Raw genomic sequence first — 24287 nt, 5'->3', positions numbered from 1 at the left:
TTCTAGACTTGCCTTATTGAGAACTGGAAAGAACACAGATCCTCCTGAGAGAATGTAATGCCCACAACACATGAAAGGAAACAATGAAAGTTGATGACTGAAATGACATGAAAAAGAATTAAAATGACCTTGATCTGAAATGATACTGAAATTCAACCACATAAAAGAAATGGAGGTTTTTGATCAACAGTAGCTGGAAGGTGAAAGTTCACCGTAATACAAAAAAGACATTGAATTATAGTGAAAAATTAAAAAATACTGTATACGCTGCTACATAAAAACATTGATAATCTCTGAACAATCCTTTACCTCACACAAAGTTTGGAAATTTTTAATTTTTTTTTGCTTTTGCCATAATACTGTAATATATTGGTCAATAGTATGACAATTTTATTCTTTAATATCTATCCTTTTATGTATTTAGATCTGAATGTAAGATATCAATCATTGAGTAACATAATAGGTAGATTATTTCTTCATTAATTATAAATAATGTCCAACCTAATGCATATAAATTCAAGACAATCATAAGGAATTGTGACCCACTCGCATCCAATCTAAAGTGAGTTTTTTTTTTTTTTTACAGTACAAACCTTTGGTAGAGATGCTCGAGATCCAGAGCTTTGAGTGGTCATGGTCAGCACTGTGGTTATGCCAAGACCAACTCTGGCAGGGGCTGCATCCATGTTGATCCAGAAAGACACCCATGAGAGGATGACAATAAGCAAACTGGGAATGTACATCTGAATCAGATAATAACCCATCTGTCTCTCCAAGTGAAAGCGAGCTTCAATACACGTAAATTTTCCTTGGATATGGAAAAAAAAGAATGAGGTAAGTAGGCTTGAAAAATCTCCTGAGATATAAAGGTTACATGCTTAACAGAAACACAAAACTTCGATTAAATTAAAATAAATCTACAAATTGTAATCTCTAACAAGCAACTTGACATTTGTACAATCTCATAGAGTAGAGTACTGTCCTTGTCATGGCTCTGACTAAAAGAGGTATTACTAGTATAAAACAGTTTCCTCGGTTGCCAAGTCTGTGGTGTTCTCTGCTATTTACACATGGCAAATATTTTTGTACGGATTTTAAAATTGAGATCTAAAACTCAGAAAGACTAGAATCCTGTACCGAGGTGTCCACATGCCTGTATAGCATATGTGTGCTAAAAAGTTGTCATTTTGTATATATCAGTCAACTGTGCTCTTCAATACACCCAGGGCTCAAGTCCTGCAGGAACATGTGGGAACTGAGTTCCTGCACTTGTTCCACAGCAGGAACACTTCTCATTAGCGGGACCATGCAGGACCAGTTCTTATGTGGAAGAGTTCCCACACTTTTTTTTTTTTTTTTTTCAAGGACTTGATCCCTGAATACACCTGTATACAACAAATGATTAAACTGCAGTCAATGTCGGTCTGTACATTCAGTGACATGTCTTCATGGCTGTTGGACACTGAATTCAGTTAATTGATCCCTAATGAGAGCTTTGCATGGATTCAGGGATCAAAAGCTCTATACAACAATGGCTTTACTTCATACCCTAAAAAACTGCTGACAGGTCCAATTTAAAGTGGCATCCCACTTGTGGCAATGTGTAAACATTTTTAGACTGGACTCATGGAGCTTTAAAGGGGTACTCCGGTGAAAACCTTTTTTCTTTTAAATCAACTGGTGGCAGAAAGTTAAACATATTTGTAAATTACTTCTATTCTCTCTGCTGACGTTATTATAATAATAATACCGCTTAATTTATTGTTGTCCTTAGTGGGATTTGAACCCAAGTCCCCAGCACTGCAAGGCAGCAGTGCTAACCACTGAGCCACCATGCTGCCCTTAGCATACATCTGCTATATGCATGGTTGCTAAAATGGACAGAGATGTCAGCAGAGAGCACTGTGCTCATGATGTCATCAGTGTTCCAAAAAGAAAGGAATTTCCTCTGTAGCATTCAGCAGCTAATAAGTACTGTAAGGATTAAGATTTTTTAATAGAAGTAATTTACAAATATGTTTAACTTTCTGCCACCAGTTGATTTAAAAGAAAAAAGGTTTTCACCGGAGTACCCCTTTAAAAATAAAAATGTACTCCCCTAACCCGAACCCTGGTAGCTGTCGTTCTGTTGGGTCCTGGTCCCCAAAGCTCACCTCTGCTCCCCGCTTCCCTGTTCAATCAGGTTTTGTCCATAGTCGTGACCTGCCTCATCCAGTAATTGGCTGAACGGGCATTGCCTACAGGGTCAGTATGTTAGAGGAAGTGGTGAGTAGAGGGAAATGTGAGCTGCCAGAACAGCAGCCGCAGGGGATGGGAAAAGTAATCATGTATATATAATGTGTTTTCAAATCCATTCTAAAAAATGTTTTTTTTTAGGGAATTCTGAGTTAATAGAGTTAAATTACTCATTCAGGCTGTAGAAAGCGCAGTAGAAGAATGAAGAAAATTCATCCAGCAGCCAGTAAAATTCTAATATTTCTTTTAAAATCTATTAAAAGCAGAAAAAAACAAAATGAAAAAACTAAAAACAAAACTCCAACACACATTAGATTGTCAACAATCCTTAATTATGGCACAGTCCTAGTACTTTTTGTCTTTTAATGGATTTAAAATGCATTTTGGATTTTTACTGGGAGACGGGAAAATTTTCTTCATTCTTCTACTGAAAGTATCACCGGGAATCGGCCCGCATCTCTTCCTCTTGTATGTTTCTGGACATTACCCTTATGACTCCATGAAATATCTCATGACGGTGAATTGACCTTTTTAAAGGGGTACTTCCGTGGAAAACTTTTTTTTTTTTTAAATCAACAAGTGCCAGAAAGTTAAACAGATTTGTAAATTACTTCTATTAAAAAATCTTAATCCTTCCAGTACTTTTTAGGGGCTGTATACTACAGAGGAAATGATTTACTTTTTAAATTTCTCTGATGTCATGACCACAGTGCTCTCTGCTGACCTCTGCTGCAGCATATGTTTGCTATGGGGATTTTCTCCTGCTCTGGACAGTTCCTAAAATGGACAGCAGAGGTCAGCAGAGAGCACTGTGGTCATGACATCAGAGAAATCCAAAAAGTAAAGCATTTCCTCTGTAGTATACAGCTCCTAAAAAGTACTGGAAGGATTAAGATTTTTTAATAGAAGTAATTTACAAATCTGTTTAACTTTCTGGCACCAGTTGATTTAAAAAAATAAAAAAGTTTTCCACGGGAGTACCCCTTTAAGTTTCTACTATATTGTCCAGAATAGAGAGTGCCTGCAAAGACTGTCTTTCACTTTGGTGGTCCTATCTTATATTAGACAGTAAATCCATTGAATAAGCATTGTGCAATGCACAATTACCTCTATGGTAGAACTACAGGGAAATTGAATACTTACTGCAATGATTCCCCACAGATCACAGCCGATCGCTAGGAGTTTGAGCAGTTCTCCCCAGCTTAATGTAAGGGATCCTTCTAACCACAATTGCCACTGATATATCACAAATCAGGATTCAGCCTTATACTAACCCTAACTCACCTGGTTATTGCTTTTTGGGTGTAATCTCTTAAAGGACTTCTGTAGTGAAACATAACTTATCCCCTATCCAAAGATAGGGCATAAGTATAGATTGTAGGGGTTCTGACCGCTGGGACCCCCGCGATCTCCTGAACGGGGCACAGGCAGTCTGCTGAAAGGGGGCGTGCCGTCCCCCATACAGATTAGCCCCCGACATGCCCCCTCCATGTATCTCATCTGGACACATGGAGGGGGCGTGTCGGCCACGGCATCCTGTGGGGCCAGAACAGCCGCTTTCGTCAGACTGCTGGGGCCCCGATCAGGAGATCGCAGGGGGGCCCAGTGGTCGGTACCCCGTGATCTATAGCTTATCCCCTATCCTTTGGATAGGGGATAAGTTATGTTTCACTGCACTACTCCTTTAACACAATACATGAACTACTCTCCCTATTCCCAAACCCTGTAAGAACATTTTTAGAGAAAAACTAAAAATAATTTAAATGGAACTTTAGAATGGTTTCCTCATACACAACACTGCAGCCTTATTATGTAGAAGACATTATCTTGCTAAGGCCTTCATTATGTCAGCATAATAGTAATAATAATAATGCTATAACTAAATGATGAATAATGAGTTAAAAGTTATGGTCAACAAAAATTATAAAAGTATTATGACCTTTATCAATTGGCAAAAATATACAAACAATGCAATTCTCAGCATAAGCAATGCTTATCTGGGCTTAACTTCTTACCCAGATATTTGTCCTATAGTGACAGTAGTGCTAGGAAGTAACTTTTGCAATATAATAAAAAATAATGCAGGTTTATAGCATGACAAAAAATAGCCGACCAGCCAAAGGGAACAATAAATCCAATGTGTACTAATGTGCATATGAATGTGCACAAAGGCATTGTGGACAATCCTGGTTCAGACCGGGGGTAGATTCCACAGACACCTACCAGTATTGTAGTGTTTGGTGCAATACCGTAGATCCTTCTCTTCCTTCAAGATAAACTGAGGCAAGGTAAGTCCGTCTGCCACCTGCACCGCACCCACCTCCTCCCACTCAAATATCAGATCGTTCATAGTGTAACCAACTGTGTAGACAAAATGTATTTCAGTTGTAGTTGTGTCATACATGATACAAACAGCAGATTATTGATTTTTTTTTTCATTTCTCCTTGATGTTTTATATTACCTATTGTTTGTAGACATTCAGTAAAACATGAATACGAGCTGTTCTGCTTGGAGAATATTACTCCATACAGGTCAATTAGTTTGTAAAACAAGTAAAAGTCACACAAGTAAAATATATTACTATAGTAAAACATATAGTAAAAAAAATAAAAAATAAAAATAAATTATATATATATATATATATATATATATATATACATACACAACAATAATAATAATAATTAATAATAAAAAAAGGAATTAACATAGCAGTAAATTGTAAAGTGTGAGGGTATTGGAATTGACTATTAGAAAACCAGAAAACCTCTTTAATAGACCCAGGTTGTCCAGTCACTAGCAAAGCCGCAGACTTGGGGTAGCATTATATAGATTAGAGTTGACAAAGGTCTATGGGTCTATTCCAACTTACAACTCTCCAGCTGCATGATACAGGTTTGGACATCCATTGGAAAGTTTTTCAGGTCCATGGGACAAGCCAAAGTCAATGTTAATCTGTAAGAAAACACACAAAAACGATATTATTAGTCTTAAATGTTTTTCTTTTACAAATTACGTGTATGGTAGGATCTATTTTATAGAAAACAGGGCTTTCAGCAACAAGCACACTGCTCAAAAATTAAAGGGAAAACTTAAACAACACAATGTAACTCCAAGTCAATGACACTTCTGTGAAATCACACTGTCCACTCAGGAAGCAACACTGATCGACAATCAATTTCACATGCTGTGGTGCAAATGGAACAGACAACAGGTGGAAATTATAGGCAATTAGCAAGACATCCTCAATAAAGGAGTGGTTCTGCAGGTGGTGACCACAGACCACTTCTCAGTTTCTATGGTTCCTGGCTGATGTTTTGGTCACTTTTGAAAGCTGGCGGTGCTTTCACTCTGGTGGTAGCATGGGACAGAGTCTACATCCCTCACAAGTGGCTCAGGTAGGGCAGCTCCTCCAGGATGGCACATTAATGCGAGCTGGGGCAAGAAGGTTTGCTGTGTCTGTCAGCGTATTGTCCAGAGCATAGAGGAGCTACAAAGAGACAGGCCAGTACATCAGGAGATGTGGAGGAGGCCATAGGAGGGCAACAACCCAATAGTAGGACCACTATCTCTGCCTTTGTGCAAGGAGGAGCACTCCACTCAAATGATCAGAAACAGACTCCATGAGGGTGGTATGAGGGCCCTACGTCCACAGGTGGGGGTTGTGCTTAAAGCCCAACACTGTGCAGGACAATTGACATTTGCCCGAGAACACCAAGATCGGCAAATTCGCCACTGGCACCCTGTGCTCTTCACAGATGAGAGCAGGTTCACACTGAGCACATGTGACAGAGTCTGGAGATGCCATGAAGAACGTTCTGCTGCCTGCAACATCCTCCAGCATGACCGGTTTGGCGGTGGGTCAGTAATGATGTGGGGTGGCATTTCTTTGGGGGCCACACAGCCCTCCATGTTGCTTGCCAGAGGTAGCCTGACTGCCATTAGGTTCCCGAGATGAGATCCTCAGACCCCTTGTGAGACCATATGCTGGTGCGGTTGGCCCTGGGTTCCTCCTAATGCAAGACAATGCTAGACCTCATGTGGCTGGAGTGTGTCAGCAGTTCCTGCAAAAGGAAGGCATTGATGCTATGGACTGGCCCGCACATTCCCCAGACCTGAATCCGAATGAGCACATCTGGGACATCATGTCTCGCTCAATCCACCAATGCCACGTTGCACCACAGACTGTCCAGGAGTTGGCGGATGCTTTAGATCAGGTCTGGGAGGATATCCCTCAGGAGACCACCCGCCACCTCATTAGGATCATGCCCAGGCATTGTAGGTAGGTCATACGGGCACGTGGAGGCCACACACACTACTGAGCCTCATTTTGACTTGTTTTATGGACATTACATAAAGTTGGATCAGCCTGTAGTGTGGTTTTCCACTTTGTTTTTGATTGTGAATCCATATCCAGACCTCCATGGGTTGATAAATTAGATTTCCATTGATAATTTTTGTGTGATTTTGTTGTTAGCACATTCAACTATGTAAAGATGAAAGTATTTCATACGATTAGTTCATTCATTAAGATCTAGGATGTGTTATCTTAGTGTTCCCTTTATTTTTGTGAGCAGTGTAGCTTCTTCCACTTTCTATTATACAGATCATTGCAGGGTAAGCTTCAAATGGGTATTCCAGAAAAAACTTTTTTTTTATATATCGCCTGGCTCCAGAAAGTTAAACAGATTTGTAAATTACTTCTATTCAAAAATGTTAATCCTTCCAGTAGTTATCAGCTGCTGTATTTGAGTTATTCTTTTCTGTCTGACAACAGTGCTCTCTGCTGACACCTCTGCTTATCTCAGGAACTGTCCGAAGCATTAGAGGTTTGCTATGGGGATTTGCTCCTACTCTGGACAGTTCCTGAGACAAGCAGAGGTGTCAGCAGAGAGCACTGTTGTCAGACAGAAAAGAATAACTCAACTTCAGCAGCTGATAACTACTAGAAGGATTAATATTTTTTTAATAGAAGTAATTTACAAATGTGTTTAACATTCTGTAGCCAGTTGATGCAGGGACTCCTGTCAAAGACAGTACACTATGTGGCATATATGTTCTCTTGGCTGGGAGGCCAGTGAATTTAAAGGGGTAGTCCGCCCTAGTCATCTTATCCCCTATCAAAAGAACAGGGGATAAGATGTCTGATCGCGGGGGTCCTGCTGCTGGGGACACCCGCAATCTCTCCTTTAGCACCCCGAGTCATCACTGCACAGTGCTAAGCTTGCTGCGTGCGTGATGATGACTCACGAAACAGGGGCCAGAGTATCGTGATGTCATGGCTCCACCCCCTTGTAATTTCACGCTCCGCCCCCTCAATGCAAGCCTATGGGCTCCGTGCAGTGATGACTCAGTGGGCTGCAGGAGAGATTGCGGATGTCCCCAGCAGCGGGACCCCCACGATAAGACATCTTATCCCCTATCCTTTGGACAGGTGATAAGATGTCTAGGGCGGAGTACCCTTTTAAGCAGCAATGCTTACAACACTGCTGCATAACTATATGATGATCAGTGTAGAGGAGCAGGGACTATTTGATGATCAGTGTAGAGGAGCAGGGACTCCTGCAACTTTTTGTACTTTCTGTGGCACACTTAATTATGGACAGTACATTGAGCACTTACACACATTCTCTGCATAATGCCTATTCCAGAAATTACAGTGCTCTCTGCTGACACGTTTGTACATGTCAGGAACTGTCCAGAGCAAGAACAAATCCCCATAGTAAACCTCTCCTTCTCTAGTCAGTTCCTGACATTGACAGAGGTGTCAGCAGAAAGCACTGTGGTCAGACAGAAAAGAACTACACAACTTCCTCTGCAGCATACAGCAGCTGATAAGTACTGGAAGGATTAACATTTTTACATAGAAGTAATTTACAAACTTAAGTAACTTTCTGGCACCAGTTGATTAGAAAAAAATAGTTTTCCATCAGAGTACCCCTTTAAGAAACTATTTAGACCTCTCTTACAAGTCTCTTTCCATTGTGCTACTTAAGTTGTGTTCTGACTTACCGGATGCTGTACAGCACATTGCCATTTTTAAAGATCCTCAGCAGTTTGTTGTCTGTGGTAATTTCATGAAAATTTGCCCCCTTTTCATTGGCAAAGAACAAATCTGGCTTCCAGATCTGTTCCAACATAGAGGGGTCCAGATCCAAGGAGTCATCTGGGTATTCACTATAAGCCAATCGAGGGTCATTCCATTGTTGACGTAGAAATATATTTAGTCTGTAATCCTAAAACAAAATGCAAAAATACAGTAAATCATATTTGTGCTAGCCTAATGTTACATTACAATATGTAGCTGGTTCTTAGTCTTTGCGAGGGCCAGGTTGCTTGTCCGCTGGCTTGTAACTAAATCAAACCACTAGCTGACCAACACCAGGGTGAAAAGTTGCTTATTAAACTTTTAATTTATTCTTCTAAAATTTCACAATAGTGATAGTTCAAGTGCCGAAAGAGGATGTTAAGCCAAAGGGTTAATTGACCACCCTACAACTCAGATACTGAAAGCAAAACAGTAGAAATGCTGTTAAAATACAGGATGATATGCATACATGTTACGCCGAGCGCTCCGGGTCCCCGCTCCTCCCCGGAGTGCTCGCTACACTCTCGCTACTGCAGCGCTCCGGTCAGATCCACTGACCCGGTGCGCTGCGATACCGCCTCCAGCCGGGATGCGATTCGCGATGCGGGTGGCGCCCGCTCGCGATGCGCACCCCGGCTCCCGTACCTGACTCGCTCTCCGTCGGTCCTGTCCCGGCGCGCGCGGCCCCGCTCCCTAGGGCGCGCGCGCGCCGGGTCTCTGCGATTTAAAGGGCCACTGCGCCGCTGATTGGCGCAAGTGGTTCTAATTAGTGTGTTCACCTGTGCACTCCCTATGTATACCTCACTTCCCCTGCACTCCCTCGCCGGATCTTGTTGCCATTGTGCCAGTGAAAGCGTTTCCTTGTTTGTTCCTAGCCTGTGTTCCAGACCTCCTGCCGTTGCCCCTGACTACGATCCTTGCTGCCTGCCCCGACCTTCTGCTACGTCCGACCTTGCTTCTGTCTACTCCCTTGTACCGCGCCTATCTTCAGCAGTCAGAGAGGTTGAGCCGTTGCTAGTGGATACGACCTGGTCACTACCGCCGCAGCAAGACCATCCCGCGTTGCGGCGGGCTCTGGTGAAAACCAGTAGTGACTTAGAACCGGTCCACTAGCACGGTCCACGCCAATCCCTCTCTGGCACAGAGGATCCACCTCCTGCCAGCCGGCATCGTGACAATACAATCCCAGAGTGCACCAATAACATAATTGCATGTCACGGGTAATTTCAGATCAATCATAAATCCTCCAAAATTCAGAACAAACATTAATCCTCCCAACGTGTTTCTATCGCTAGTGTTTGCAACATCAACAGGGGAGTTACTTTTAATTTTTTTCCAGTCTATATGGGAAGCTAAAGTATAGAAGAAACCTTTAAGGGGTATTCAGAGAAAAAAGTTTTTTTTTATATATATCAACTGGCTCCAGAAATGTAAACAGATTTGTAAATTACTTCTATTAATTTTTTTTAATCCTTTCAGTACTTATGAGCTTCTGAAGTTAAAGTTGTTCTTTTCTGTCTAAGTGCTCTCTGATGACACGTGTCTCGGGAAACGCCCAGTTTAGAAGAGGTTTGCTATGGGGATTTGCTTCTAAACTGGGCGTTTCCCGAGACATGTGTGTCATCAGAGAGCACTTAGACAGAAAAGAACAACCTTAACTTCAGAAGCTCATAAGTACTGAAAGGATTAAGATTTTTTAATAGAAGTAATTTACAAATCTGTTTAACTTTCTGAAGCCAGTTGATATTTTAAAAAAAAGTTTTTTCCTGGATAACCCCTTTAATACAGTATGTACAATGCTTCTATAAATCCCCAAAAGGTTAAAGATATTACGCAATTCACCATGTATGCATAACATAAAACAAATGTTATTAATGCATTGAGTTATATGGTAGGCTATGCCTATAGGATTCAATTTCCAGTCGGGGTCCGAAGGAAAACATGGCCCCTCACTGGAAAACAGTTAGTCGATCCTATGTGCAGAAATCCGTCAGAAGGCACCTGCAGTGGCAGAACAGCTGGCTCAGACTGCCAGACCTGCGGGCAAAGATTTCTCTGTACTAGTCATGTGCAGGACCAATATAATTTGCATAACAATAGATTCTCTGCTGGCTTGTAACCCTTTAAGGTGGCCATTAGAGATGAGCGAATTTACAGTAAATTCGATTCGTCACGAACTTCTCTGCTCGGCAGTTGATGGCTTTTCCTGCATAAATTAGTTCAGCTTTCAGGCGCTCCCGTGGGCTGGAAAAGGTGGATACAGTCCTAGGAGACTCTTTCCTAGGACTGTATCCACCTTTTCCAGCCCACCGGAGCACCTGAAAGCTGAACTAATTTATGCAGGATAAGTCATCAACTGCGGAGCCAAGAAGTTCGTGACTAATCGAATTTACTGTAAATTCACTCATCTCTAGTGGCCATACACATAAGATAGCATTCAGATTGTTTGACCAAGAGCTGTCTCTTCTAATCCCTCCAGACACACGCATGCTTGTTGATCATACGGGTGTTCTAAATGGGGAGAGGGGAGAAAGACTCCTCCTCAGGGGCCCTCTTTTCCCAAACCTTCTATCTTCCCACATGGAGAGTTGGGATGCCAACATACACATTAAATGAAAAGTCCACAGAAAAAAGATATAGCGGAGCGACTCACCCGATCTTGAGGGAATTAATTCAAACAATGAACATCGCGTTCAGGCGACAATGCAGCTGGAGGATGTTACGGGGGGAATTCAGGCGTCGGGCCACCGCCGTATCGCACCTCTTGATGCTTCGTCAGGCCCCTGCCTTGCAGGGGCCTGACGAAGCACCAAGAGGTGCGATACGGCTGTGCCCCGACGCCTGAATTCCCCCGGTAACATCCTCCACCTCCCGCTGCATTGTCGCCTGACCGCGATGTTCATTGTTTGAATTAATTCCCTCAGGATCGGGTGAGTCGCTCCGCTATATCTTTTTTCTGTGAACTTTTGTGCATATTTTCAGTGTAGAGCACCACCCGCAGGAGAACAGACACCTGGTGCATTTCATTGTATATGTAGAAGGTCTACACCGACAGGTATAAAGAGCTGTGCCGGATCTTTCCCTTCTATTGTGTTTACATACACATTAAATGGTTGGCAGATCCCACCTAGTTTGACCAATACTCATCTAGTTTGTCACTTATTAGATGAGTAAATACATTTTGCACAGGGGTAATGTACTAAAAAAAAAAGAAAGTGAGGTAAGTCATCAAAGATTTTCACTCAAGGGCTGGTCCTGCAGGACTCCTGCTAATGGGAGTGGTGTTCCTGCTGTGAAAAAAGTGCAGGGACTCAGTTCCCAAGCGTTTCTGCAGGACTTGAGCCCCTATTTTACAGTAATAAGCTGGGTGCAGTGCCTGCAGGTTCAGTAACAGGCCCTTCACTCAGCCTACATCAGGATTAGCTGATACAACCAGAGTTATAGGGATGGAGATAGAAAGAATATAAAGTATTTGGGATAAGAGGGCGTGGCATGACTAAGTGACATGTGACACACAGAGCTCTAAAGGATTCTAATACTGATATAGCCTACCATTGAATAATCAATACTTGTGCAGAGACGGGCACCACCTGACACCATGAATGCTCACTGGGTGCAAACAGTTGCTATAACATCATACAATAAACTAGGAGAAAGAAAAGCTAGTAACTATAATGATGCACTCCAAGAATAAGAATATATGTGCAAGCGAATATCTTTATTGATTACATATATAAACTGACAAAAAAGGAGAGCATATAAACAATTTTAATCATTTCAAAACCGCAATAATCTGGCAGAGGAGTCTAGTCCTTCAATGCCCACCCCACACAGGGAAAAAAATGACCCCTAAAGGAGAATGGAGGCAGTCCCAAGCACAATACAAATAATCAATACTATAAATGTAAATCACATAAGGGCTAAGCAGTAACAAATCAACACAGACCTGTGACGGTTGATGTCCATAATAGCAATAAACAGTCCCAGTGCCCCCCAGACACTGCATGCAAAATTACAAAAATTCTCTAGAAATACATAAAGCACAAGCTAATCACGGAAACTAGAATGTAAGTGTGGTATCCCGGCACCGGATTGCCTCCGTTGCCTTGTGGTGGGGTCCCCAAAGTCAGAGTCCCTACGTTTAGGTGGGGTCCTCATCCTTATCTAGCCCCTTGTCACCCCTTTTGTAATTAAAATTATTTAGATTTAATGTATATATTTATATATAGTGTACTTGCCTAGTTAGCGTCGCAGGACCTGCGGGTCATGTGATCGGGTGAGACTCTATGGTTAGTAGTTCAAGGACCTTTGGGAGGAAGTCAGGTGATCACCCACCATGCTTTGTTACAGTGAGTGACAGCTGATTGGACCAATCCACAATGGCTCAGCCCCTGCCCATATAAGGGAGCTGCAGCCATTAATCTCTCTCTTGTTCCTGTGCAGCCAAGCAAGCAACAGCTCTTGTTCCTGTGCAGTCAAGGAAGCAACATCTCTTTTCTTGTGGGCTGTTGACAGGGAAGGATCTGCGCTGCTGTCATCAGTGAGTTAGGCCCGAGCCTTGCAGCAACGACTGATCTTTACAAAACCATGAGTGTAATCAATCCCTAAGCACTCTGCAAGATCACCGGACCTTATCTATCCCCTAAATCCGGACGGATCTTCGCAAATTACCCTAAATTACGAGACTTATAGCAAAAGTCAAGGTCTGCAACAACTGTCAGTCACTGAAGTGTATGGAGACTGTATTACTGAGACTGTTACTGTTCATTGGATGTACCGCAAGTCTTTAAGTAAAGTTTATCTAAGTTCAAGTTCAACTACCTTGTGGACCTTCAGTCATTTTTATGCATGCACCTATCGTTACTGGGAAGGGCGGCGATAGGCCAGAGAATTACCTCAGCATACTAGCCCTCAGCCTGGTGTCACGAACAATAGGGTTAACCTTAACCTTTGATATACTGAAGCAATACCCTGACTACACTACCCCTACCCCACAGGCCTACCACATAAGTAAATGTAAATCCTAAATGCAGCAGGTCTGTAAGGTGCATGTGTGAGGAAGTTACCACTCAAGAGCCCAGTTACCCGTGGATAGTGCGGGACAAAACATATGACAGTTTTCCTTTAACTTTTCCTAAGACTAACACTGGGGAACTGGGTTTTAAGGGGTATTACAGTGCTAAAAAAAATTATCCCCTATTCACAGAGATACCTGAGTACATTGCTTGGGTATCTCCAGTGCTCCCTTAGACAATAAATGAAGTGCATGCTGACATGCCGCTCCATTCAGCGGGTAGAGTCCGGATCCCTTTTCTAGAGATTGGACCTCCTGTGATCAAACGCACCTGTGGATAAGGGATGAGTTTTTTAGTTCTGGAAAACCTCTTTAAGTCTAACCAAGGACAATGGCCAGCATTTATCATTGCAGGTGTAAGTGAAGCATTATTCTACACCAATTTTATGTGTGCTGGTAATGTGTAGGAACACCAAATTTATTTCATAAAATTTAATTTCTGAAATTTTACTCTTCACATACACCATAAAGCTAAGCTAAGTCTGGGCTTGTGTAGTTTAGAGACTTTTCAGTGGCTTTACACCTTTCACAAAAAGGCGCAGTTCATAAAACCCTTCCATATCATATGTATTGCCAAAATCAGTGGATTGCAACTCATAATCAGCAGAAATGTATAAACAAAAAGGTGCAAAAAAAGGCGCAAATGGACCCTGCGCCTTTCTAGACACAAAAAACAGTCTAAAGACAATGATAAATGTCGGCCAATGTTTGCATAGAGCTTGCTTATTTTCCTTGTATGTGCATGGGTTTCCTCTGGGTATTCTGGGACACAAAGTGAGTAATGGTTATCTCTGTGCATCACTATGGAATATGTTGGTGCTATGGAAATGAATAAAAATGATAAAATTGCATTGGAAGGACACAAGAAGGGCAGTAGTAAAGTTGATCCATGAATTACTGTTGTTGATCTAAGCAGAAGGAAGGACACGGAATACAATAATTATTTGCAGAGAGTGTCGGCCATTACATTTTACTAAATAATGGGCCAATATTTACTAGTAATAGAGTAATAGTCCTAAGACTAATGTTTTATATTGTTTACATTTCCATTCAAAAATAAAAGATATATCCTTGGAGAATGGAGATAATGTAAGTATACACGGACTGTAATTGAAAACAACCTTTTCATTCTACGGATTCTACTGATACGGACTCCTGGGTTCCTGTAAAATATATTAGAAATGTAATGTATGCAGTTTGTCTTCTATCTCTCTCACTAGATATGTGACCTTTTGTATTAAAGACTTGGGGCTATGGCTATAAGATATCTTCCTTGAAAGCTGAAGAAAATAAATAAATAAAATGCTGGCACACGGGTCTACTATCGATATTCTGGTGCATTAGGTTAATTTGATTATCCAATCTTCTCTTCCCATTAAGATTGTATCCAATACTCCATAAATACAGGTACAAAAACAGAAGCCTCTAGCTGCATTCACAATAATGAGTTTAATCCTTTTACCTGACGGGCACTACACTACATTTGGCCTAAGTGTGTTTATATTTTAGGGCATGTAGTGGATCATGTCTGAAGGGAATTCATAGCCTATAAAGTAACATTTGCAGCATTCCTTTAACCCCTGAAGGTCACAGCCAATTTTCGTTTTTGCGTTTCAAATTTTTTCCTCCTTGCCTTTCATTAACCATAACTTTTTCTATTTTTCCAACTTCAGACCCATATGGGAGCTTGTTTTTTGTGGAACCACTTGTACTTTGTAATGAAATCCTTTATTTATCCCTTAACAAAAACCTGTTCAACCAAAAAAAATAAAAAATTGTGGGAGACGAGGGATCGGGAGGTTTAGGGTTACACCGTTCACCATGTGATCTGACTGATATGTTATCCTAAATCTTAATTTAGTAGGGTTACAACAATACCCAGTTCATACAGTTTTTGTGATTTACACGTTTTGAAAAATTCAATTTTTTTTAAATGACTATGCTTAAAACTGCCCTGTTCTGACCCCTATAACTTTCTTTATTTTTCTGCCAACAGAGCCTTTTTTGTGATGTGATCTGTAGTTTTTATCAGTACCAATTTGGCATAGATTGGACCAGCTATTAGTGGCGGCTGAATGTAGCTGACAGGTGCCGGGCATGGAGCGAACTCGACTTGCGAAACCCTCTCCCTGCACCCTTAATGACACCATGAAAAATATATCCATTATGGGTTGTTAAGGGGTTAAAGGTGATGTGTCTCATTATAACAACCCCTGTTGATATGCCCTATCGTAAGAGGTACATTGACATTTTATAGGTGGTTGTCTCCTAGTGTTTCCAAAAATTTGGCTCAAAATGCGCTGGAAATGTAACACATGTATTAAGCACAGTGGGCCAAGAAGACCAGGATCCTTTATCCATAAAGGATTTAGTTTAACATGTGATGCCATGTGCCAAAATTGTGGAAAACTATCTTTGCCTAAAGTAAGCCAACGAATAGTTGGTCTAAATTTAGACTAGACAGTGCATGCTTGGACTAGACAGTCTACAGATGTGCTATATTGAACAAACAGCTTGAACCACTGTAATAAATCTAGCGCATTTGTAGAGTGTCCAAGTTTGCATCATTTAAGAATTAGACAGTATTAGTTAACTTGCCCCTTTGTATTTCAATATGTCTTAATTTCCTGTATATTAATTTGCCATCAGTAAATGAGAACTTGCAACAGCCAAGGGGGGAAACAGATGTTGCTTAGTGGAGCATTCCTGTAGTCCTACACTGGTCACAATTGCTGTTACACTGGCTTACATGGGGTTGTCTCAGACTTCATGCCAGGCAAAGTTAAAAGGGGGGTGGGGGCTGCACAGGTGGTTTAGGTGTCAATGGTTTCGCTGGGGAACACCCTATAAAGTGTCTGGTTAGATGGTACGGTGCAGACAATGATCCAGACCCTGGAATGATGAAAAAGCAAAACAGTGTTTGCTTGAACAGTATGGCAGGCGAACAGTATGGGAGGCGTAGTCTCTTTGAAACACAATGGTCAGGTATAGCTGGCGCAGGGCTACCCTTCTTGAAGTTAAATATTAGTGTCCCAGGAATATGCATTGCTCTAGCCCAGATGGTAGCACGAGTTACTTAGGAATTGTTACATAGTGATATGCTGCAACTGATTGACTCCCATTAAAATACCAACAAAGTCTTTATTCACCCTTGAATTGCAATGCCCTCTCTGTATACTCATCTTTCTCCTATGTTTCATACTTAGGAGAGGACTAGGATGAATCACTATAATAAAGTTTATTCTCTTCAGGACCTTTACAGTCCCTAGCAATCCTAGGTTTAGACCTAAATTTGAAAAACTATAGAGTGGAAAGATAGGATGTTCCTCTCTCTTCCTTACCTACCTTAAAATACTCAATTTCTTTCTCTCTCTCTCTCTCTCTTGAGAGAGAGAGAGCGAGTGAGAGACAGACAGACAGACAAGAAGCAAGGCTGGAGCAAGTTCCTCCTGAATCTAGAATGTTTACAATCCAAGTGTATGGGACTGTGTGTATTGTATTGGATAACCTCTTATTCACAGCCAGAAGTGGTCTTAATATAATAACAGTATAATCGTGGCACAAAACACATGAAGATAAGCACTTAACCAGCACTTAACCAACAGACCCTCCAGGATACATACGGGGACACTGCAAACACAGATGTTCTGAGAAGAGAAGTATGTACAATTCAGTCCAGGCACTGCTTTGCGACCTTCCACGTCGGGGTAGAGGGAAAAGTGGCAGGGAGGCTAGTCCTGAAACGGCACACCCCCAACAAGTTTGCCCGGTTGGCAGTTTCTGAAATATTACCTGTACCACGAGCCACACAAAAGTGGCAGCGGTAAATCAGGGAGGTAAACAAGTGACTCAGAAGCTGGTGTAGAAAGGAGGGGTTTGGGTTCATGGAGAACTGGACCGACTTCTCTGCGGCTCTACTGTAGGGACGGGCTGCACCTCAATGGGGAGGGTGCAGCTGTGCTTGGGGAGAAGATGACTAGATGGGTGGAGGAGTGTTTAAACTAGGGATTGGGGGGGGAGGGAACCTACAACATAGAGGGGGAAGATAGCGTAGATAGAGAGGGGGGACTTATTAATGTTCCTGGGGGTGGAGTGGAGGGAGGGGTTAGAATAGTTAATAGGGATAGGCATCATAGGAAAAAATAATATATACACCATTGAATTGCATGTTGACTAATACCAGAAGTCTGTCCAATAAAACTGAGTGGTTGATGTCTGAGGAGAATTATGACATAGTGGGTATAACAGAGACTTGGTTGGACGATAGCTGTGACTGGGCGGTCAACATACAGGGTTATAGTCTATTCAGGAAGGATCGGACAAAATGGAAAGGAGGAGTAGTTTGTCTTTATGTAAAGTCCAGTCTGAAGGCCGCACTAGAGGATATATGGGAGGGAAACGATAATGTGGAGTCAATATGGGTAGAAATATATCGAGATAAAAATAAAAAAAAATTCTGATAGGGGTTTGCTATAAGCCACTAAACATAATGGAAGAGGCAGAAGATCAATTACTGAGGCAAATAAACAAGGCAGCAAATCAGAATGAGGTGATAATAATGGGGGACTTTAACCATCCTGATATAAACTGAGAGACTGAGACCTGTGAATCTCATAAAGGAAACAGGTTTCTGACTATAAATTTTATTGAAATACTATATTAGTATCCAACAAGCGCTAGAATGGGGAAATGTGAATGTCACGATTCGGCTTCCAGGTAGTGGATCCTCTGTGTCAGCGAGGGATTGGCGTGGACCGTGCTAGTGGACCGGTTCTAAGAGGCTACTGGTTTTCACCAGAGCCCGCCGCAAAGCGGGATGGTCTTGCTGCGGCAGTAGCAACCAGGTCGTATCCACTAGCAACGGCTCTACCTCGCTGACTGCTGAGAAGGCGTGGGACAGAAGGACTAGGCAGAGGCAAGGTCAGACGTAGCAGAAGGTCGGGGGCAGGCGGCAAGGTTCGTAGTCAGGATGGGTAGCAGAAGTTCAGGTACACAGGCTTTGGACACACTAAACGCTTTCACTGGCACAAGGCAACAAGATCCGGCAAGGGAGTGCATGGGAGGAGGTCAGATAAAGGCAGGGAGCAGGTGGGAGCCAATTAAGCTAATTGGGCCAGGCACCAATCATTGGTGCACTGGCCCTTTAAGTCTCAGAGAGCTGGCGCGCGCGCGCCCTAGAGAGCGGAGCCGCGCGCGCCAGCACATGACAGCAGGGGACCGGGACGGGTAAGTGACCTGGGATGCGATTCGCGAGCGGGCGCGTCCCGCTGTGCGAATCGCATCCCCAACGGCCAAGACAGTGCAGCGCTCCCGGTCAGCGGGACTGACCGGGGCGCTGCAGGGAGAAAGACGCCGTGAGCGCTCCGGGGAGGAGCGGGGACCCGGAGCGCTAGGCGTAACAGTACCCCCCCCCTTAGGTCTCCCCTTCTCTTTGTCCGGTAACTGCCTCCCCTGGGATGAGGACACCGGGAAAGAATGGAGGGTTTCCTCAACGGCAGGCAGTACAGCAGGAGTGGGAATGGGGAGGGAGGGCAGAGGGCGAGGCCTGGCACGGGGCAGTGTGACACCAGGACGGGGGCCATGGGGAGGCACAGAGGCTTGCCTGACGGGACTGGGAGGGGGGGAGAGGCACTTCCTGTGGCAGGCAGAGTCCCAGTTCCTGATCTCCCCGGTGGTCCAATCAATGGTGGGGGAATGAAGCCGGAGCCAAGGCAGACCGAGGAGGACCTCAGAGGTACAGTTGGGGAGAATGAAGAACTCAATCCTCTCAAGGTGGGGTCCAATAGACATGAGGAGGGGCTCTGTGCGGTAACGCACGGTGCAGTCCAATCTGGCTCCGTTGACCGCGGAAATGTAGAGCGGCTTGACGAGACGGGTCACCGGGATGCTGAATTTATTAACAAACGACTCCAAAATAAAATTTCCAGAGGCACCGGAGTCCAAGCAGGCCACGGCTGAGAGGGAGGAGTTGGCTGAAGAAGAAATCCGCACGGGCACCGTGAGACGTGGAGGAGCAGACTTGGAACCAAGAGACGCCACACCCACGTGAGCTGGGTGCGTGCGTGCGTTTCCCAGGCGTGGAGGACGGATAGGGCAATCCACCAAGAAATGCTCGGTACTGGCACAGTAAAGACAGAGATTTTCTTCCCTACGGCGATTCCTCTCTTCCTGGGTCAGGCGAGACTTATCCACTTGCATGGCCTCCTCGGCGGGAGGCCCAGGCGTAGATTGCAACGGATACTGTGGGAGAGGTGCCCAGAGATCTAAGTCTTTTTCCTGGCGGAGCTCTTGGTGTCGCTCAGAAAAACGCATGTCAATGCGGGTAGCTAGATGGATGAGTTCTTGCAGATTGGCAGGAATCTCTCGTGCGGCCAGCACATCCTTGATGCGACTGGATAGGCCTTTTTTAAAGGTCGCGCAGAGAGCCTCATTATTCCATGATAACTCGGAGGCAAGAGTACGAAATTGGATGGCGTACTCGCCCACTGAAGAATTACCCTGGACCAGGTTCAACAGGGCAGTCTCGGCAGAAGAAGCTCGGGCTGGCTCCTCGAAGACACTCCGGAGTTCAGCGAAGAAGGCCTGGACTGTGGCTGTGGCAGGATCATTGCGGTCCCAGAGCGGTGTGGCCCAAGACAAGGCCTTTCCTGAAAGAAGGCTTACTACGAACGCCACCTTAGACCGTTCTGAAGGAAACAAGTCCGACAACATCTCCATATGCAGGGAACACTGAGACAAAAATCCACGGCAGAGTTTAGAGTCCCCATCAAATTTGTCCGGCAGGGACAAGCGGAGGTTAGGAGCGGCCACTCGCTGCGGAGGAGGTGCAGGAGCTGGCGGAGGAGATGGTTGCTGCTGTAGCAGAGGCAGAAGTTGCTGTAACATGGCGGTCAACTGCGACAGCTGCTGTCCTTGTTGGGCAATCTGCTGCGATTGCTGAGCGACCACCGTGGGAAGATCAGCGAGACTTGGCAGCGGCACCTCAGCGGGATCCATGGCCGGATCTACTGTCACGATTCGGCTTCCAGGTAGTGGATCCTCTGTGTCAGCGAGGGATTGGCGTGGACCGTGCTAGTGGACCGGTTCTAAGAGGCTACTGGTTTTCACCAGAGCCCGCCGCAAAGCGGGATGGTCTTGCTGCGGCAGTAGCAACCAGGTCGTATCCACTAGCAACGGCTCTACCTCGCTGACTGCTGAGAAGGCGTGGGACAGAAGGACTAGGCAGAGGCAAGGTCAGACGTAGCAGAAGGTCGGGGGCAGGCGGCAAGGTTCGTAGTCAGGATGGGTAGCAGAAGTTCAGGTACACAGGCTTTGGACACACTAAACGCTTTCACTGGCACAAGGCAACAAGATCCGGCAAGGGAGTGCATGGGAGGAGGTCAAATAAAGGCAGGGAGCAGGTGGGAGCCAATTAAGCTAATTGGGCCAGGCACCAATCATTGGTGCACTGGCCCTTTAAGTCTCAGAGAGCTGGCGCGCGCGCGCCCTAGAGAGCGGAGCCGCGCGCGCCAGCACATGACAGCAGGGGACCGGGACGGGTAAGTGACCTGGGATGCGATTCGCGAGCGGGCGCGTCCCGCTGTGCGAATCGCATCCCCAACGGCCAAGACAGTGCAGCGCTCCCGGTCAGCGGGACTGACCGGGGCGCTGCAGGGAGAAAGACGCCGTGAGCGCTCCGGGGAGGAGCGGGGACCCGGAGCGCTAGGCGTAAGAGTGAATATGGTAGCTGCAGTACTGAAGTATGAGATCCCGTTACTCATACAATACAAAGATACTTGGCGATATATATATATATATATATATATATATATATATGTGTGTATAACGCACATATATGTTACAGTACGCGCTTACATTAATGATTACACATACCTGCCTGAGATGGAAGAAGTCGGACCATTGGTATGGTATGTTTGTTTTATGCAGGGTTATTCTTTATGCTCTAATTTGAACAAAAATGTATATATATTAGTGTATTGTTAGATATCTGGATTTGGAGTAAATGGAATAAAAATTAGATATATATACATCAATATGGATATTGTGTATACCTGGATTAATCAAGAATATATAGAGGTCCTGGGTGGCAGTTTCTATAGATGTCAGATTGTTCAAAATGTTCTATTTCTTTCCTTATTGAAGATAGCAGTAAATGTCTATTACTTTGCTTGTGGCACTCTGCAAGTCAAAGAATGTCCATTAGGTTACTCTATATAGAAAGCTATTTGACTGAGCAGATTGAACGAGCTTCTATATTATGGTCGTGCGCACACCTGTGACTATACTTGGTAATGATAATACAATGCAGATATGTCAGGTTTTACTTGCAGTTATTTAGCTGATTTTCCTTCATGATTCTTCTATGTTCTGTGATGTAGCGGAGAATGCATATCCTTTTTGCTGAAGATCTAATTGGGGATTACGGGAGTACGCTCCGGCCGGTAGCGTTCTCTACCATGATAACCCCGGTTCGCGGCTTAACGGAGAACGGTTAGTGATGTCACTACGGTACGAGATCAGATCCAAGATACCCCCAACGCGTTTCAGAAGAACGGCTTCCTACGTCAGGTTTCTGACTATAATTAAAGACAATTATCTGTCCCAAATGGTGCAGAGCCCTACCAGAGGGGGCCCCCTACTAGACTTAATATTAACCAACAGACTCAACAGAGTAACTAATGTGCAGGTAAAATTATACCTAGGGAATAGAGATCATAATATAATACATTATAACTTGTTCTGCAATACGGGAATCTCTCGAGGGGCCACAAAAACAATGAACTTCAGGAAGGCAAAGTTTGATCAACTCAGAGAAGCCCTTAACAATATAAAATGGGATAATGTCCTAAAAAACAAGAATACTGACACTAAATGGGAAACCTTTAAGAATATTTTAAATTCTCACTGTAAGAGGTATACCTTACAGGAATAAAAGGGTCAGGAATAAAACAAAACCAATATGCATGAATAAAAATGTTAAGGGGGCAATAAATGACAAAAATAAAGAATTTAAACTACTAAAGCAGGACGGCAGTGAAGAAGCATTAAAAAGCTATAGAGAAAAATATAAATTATGTAAAAAAAAAAAACAGATAAAAGCCACAAAAATAGAGACAGAAAGACTCATTGCCAAAGAGAGTAAAACAAATCCCAAATGTTCTTTAACTATATAAATAGCAAAAAGGTTAAAAATGAAAGTGTAGGCCCTTTAAAAAATGATAAAGAAGAAATAACAGGGATCAGGAAAAAGCAAATATATTAAACTAATTCTTCTCCACTGTATTCACTGAGGAAAATGAAATACCAGGTGAAATACAGCGAGATAAGGTAAACTCCCCAGTACAGGTCACCTGTCTAACCCAGGAAGAAGTACAGTGCTGCCTACAAAAAATCAAAATAGACCAATCGCCAGGTCCAGATGGCGTTCACCCCCATGTTCTAAAGGAATTAAGTAATGTAATAGACAGACCCCTATTTTTAATATTCAAGGACTCTATAGCGACGGGGTAGGTCACACAGGACTAGTGCATAGCAAATGTGGTGCCAATATTTAAAAAGGGGTTAAGGTGACCCCGGGAATTAAAGACCTGTTAGTTTAACCTCCGTTGTATGTAAATTGTTTGAGGGTTTTCTAAGAGATGCACTTTTGAAGTATCTTGTTAAAAATAAATGTATGACTCCATATCAGCATGGCTTTATGAGGGATTGGTCATGTCAAACTAACCTGATCAGCTTTTATGAGGAGATGAGCTCCAGACTGGACCAGGGGGAATCACTGGATGTCGTATTTCTGGATTTTTCCAAAGAATTTGATACGGTGCCAAATAACATAAAAACATAGAATGCGTCAGCAGATAAGAATCATTTGGCCCATCTAGTCTTCCCAATAATCTGAATTCTATCAATAGTCCATGGCCCTATCTCCTATGAAAGATAGCCTTATGCCTATCCCATGCATGTTTAAACTCCTTCACTGTATTTGCAGCGACAACTTCTGCAGGAAGGCTATTCCATGCATCCACTACTCTCTCAGTAAAGTAGTGGATGCAGTGAGACTATGAAACTCTCTGCCAGAGGAGGTGGTCATGGGGAACTCTGTATAAGATGGAGAAGGACTAGGCTGGGGGAGAATGTGTGTAAGTGGGTAAGTAACTGGCTCAGTGATAGGAAAGAAACAGAGGGTGGTTATTAATGGTACTTATTCTGTTTGGGTGACTGTTACTAGTGGGGTACCACAGGGGTCAGTCTTGGGTCCTGTTCTAGTTAATAAATGAATTAATGACCTTGTAGAGGGGTTGAATAGTAAAGTAGCAATCTTTGCAAATGATACTAAACTCTGTAAAGCGGTAAACACAATAGAGGATAGTGCACTGTTACAAATGGATCTGGATAGGTTGGAGGTTTGGGCTGAGAAGTGGCAGATGAGGTTCAACACTGATAAATGTAAGGTAATGCACATGGGGAAGAAAAATCCGGGCTGGGATTATGTATTAAATGGGAGAACACTTGGGACGACTGACATGGAAAAGGAGTCTTAGTTAACAGTACATTTAGCTGTAGTGACCAGTGTCGGGCAGCTGCTGCCAAGGCAAATAAAATCATGGGGTGCATCAATAGGGGCATAGATGCCCACGACAAGGAAATAATTCTACTGCTGTACAAATCGCTAGTCAGACCACACATAGAATACTGTGTACGGTACTGGGCACCAGTGTACAAGAAAGATACTGTTACGCCGAGCGCTCCGGGTCCCCGCTCCTCCCCGGAGCGCTCGCTTCACTCCCTCCGCTGCAGCGCTCCGGTCACGTCCTCTGACCCGGGGCGCTGCGATCCTGCTGCCAGCCGGGATGCGATTCGCGATGCGGGTAGCGCCCGCTCGCGATGCGCACCCC

General features: G+C 43.7%; 1 protein-coding gene across 2 annotated transcripts in view; it reads right to left on the bottom strand.

Moving 5' to 3' along the window:
* The window catches only part of GLRA1 (glycine receptor alpha 1), a 184364-nt gene that overhangs the window by 20994 nt on the left and 139083 nt on the right, over positions 1-24287 (bottom strand). For both annotated transcript variants that reach the window (XM_056516843.1, XM_056516844.1), the window contains exons 4-7: positions 8246-8469; positions 5106-5188; positions 4459-4596; positions 594-808 (exon numbers count right to left, since the gene is read on the bottom strand). In XM_056516843.1, the coding sequence (XP_056372818.1) occupies positions 594-808; positions 4459-4596; positions 5106-5188; positions 8246-8469 (660 nt within the window). The remainder of the gene's footprint in view (positions 1-593; positions 809-4458; positions 4597-5105; positions 5189-8245; positions 8470-24287) is intronic.

The sequence above is a fragment of the Hyla sarda genome, chromosome 4 (genome assembly GCF_029499605.1).
Source record: "Hyla sarda isolate aHylSar1 chromosome 4, aHylSar1.hap1, whole genome shotgun sequence".
In the NCBI taxonomy this organism is placed as follows: Eukaryota; Metazoa; Chordata; class Amphibia; order Anura; family Hylidae; genus Hyla; species Hyla sarda.
This window is presented reverse-complemented; position numbering and strand designations above follow the sequence as displayed.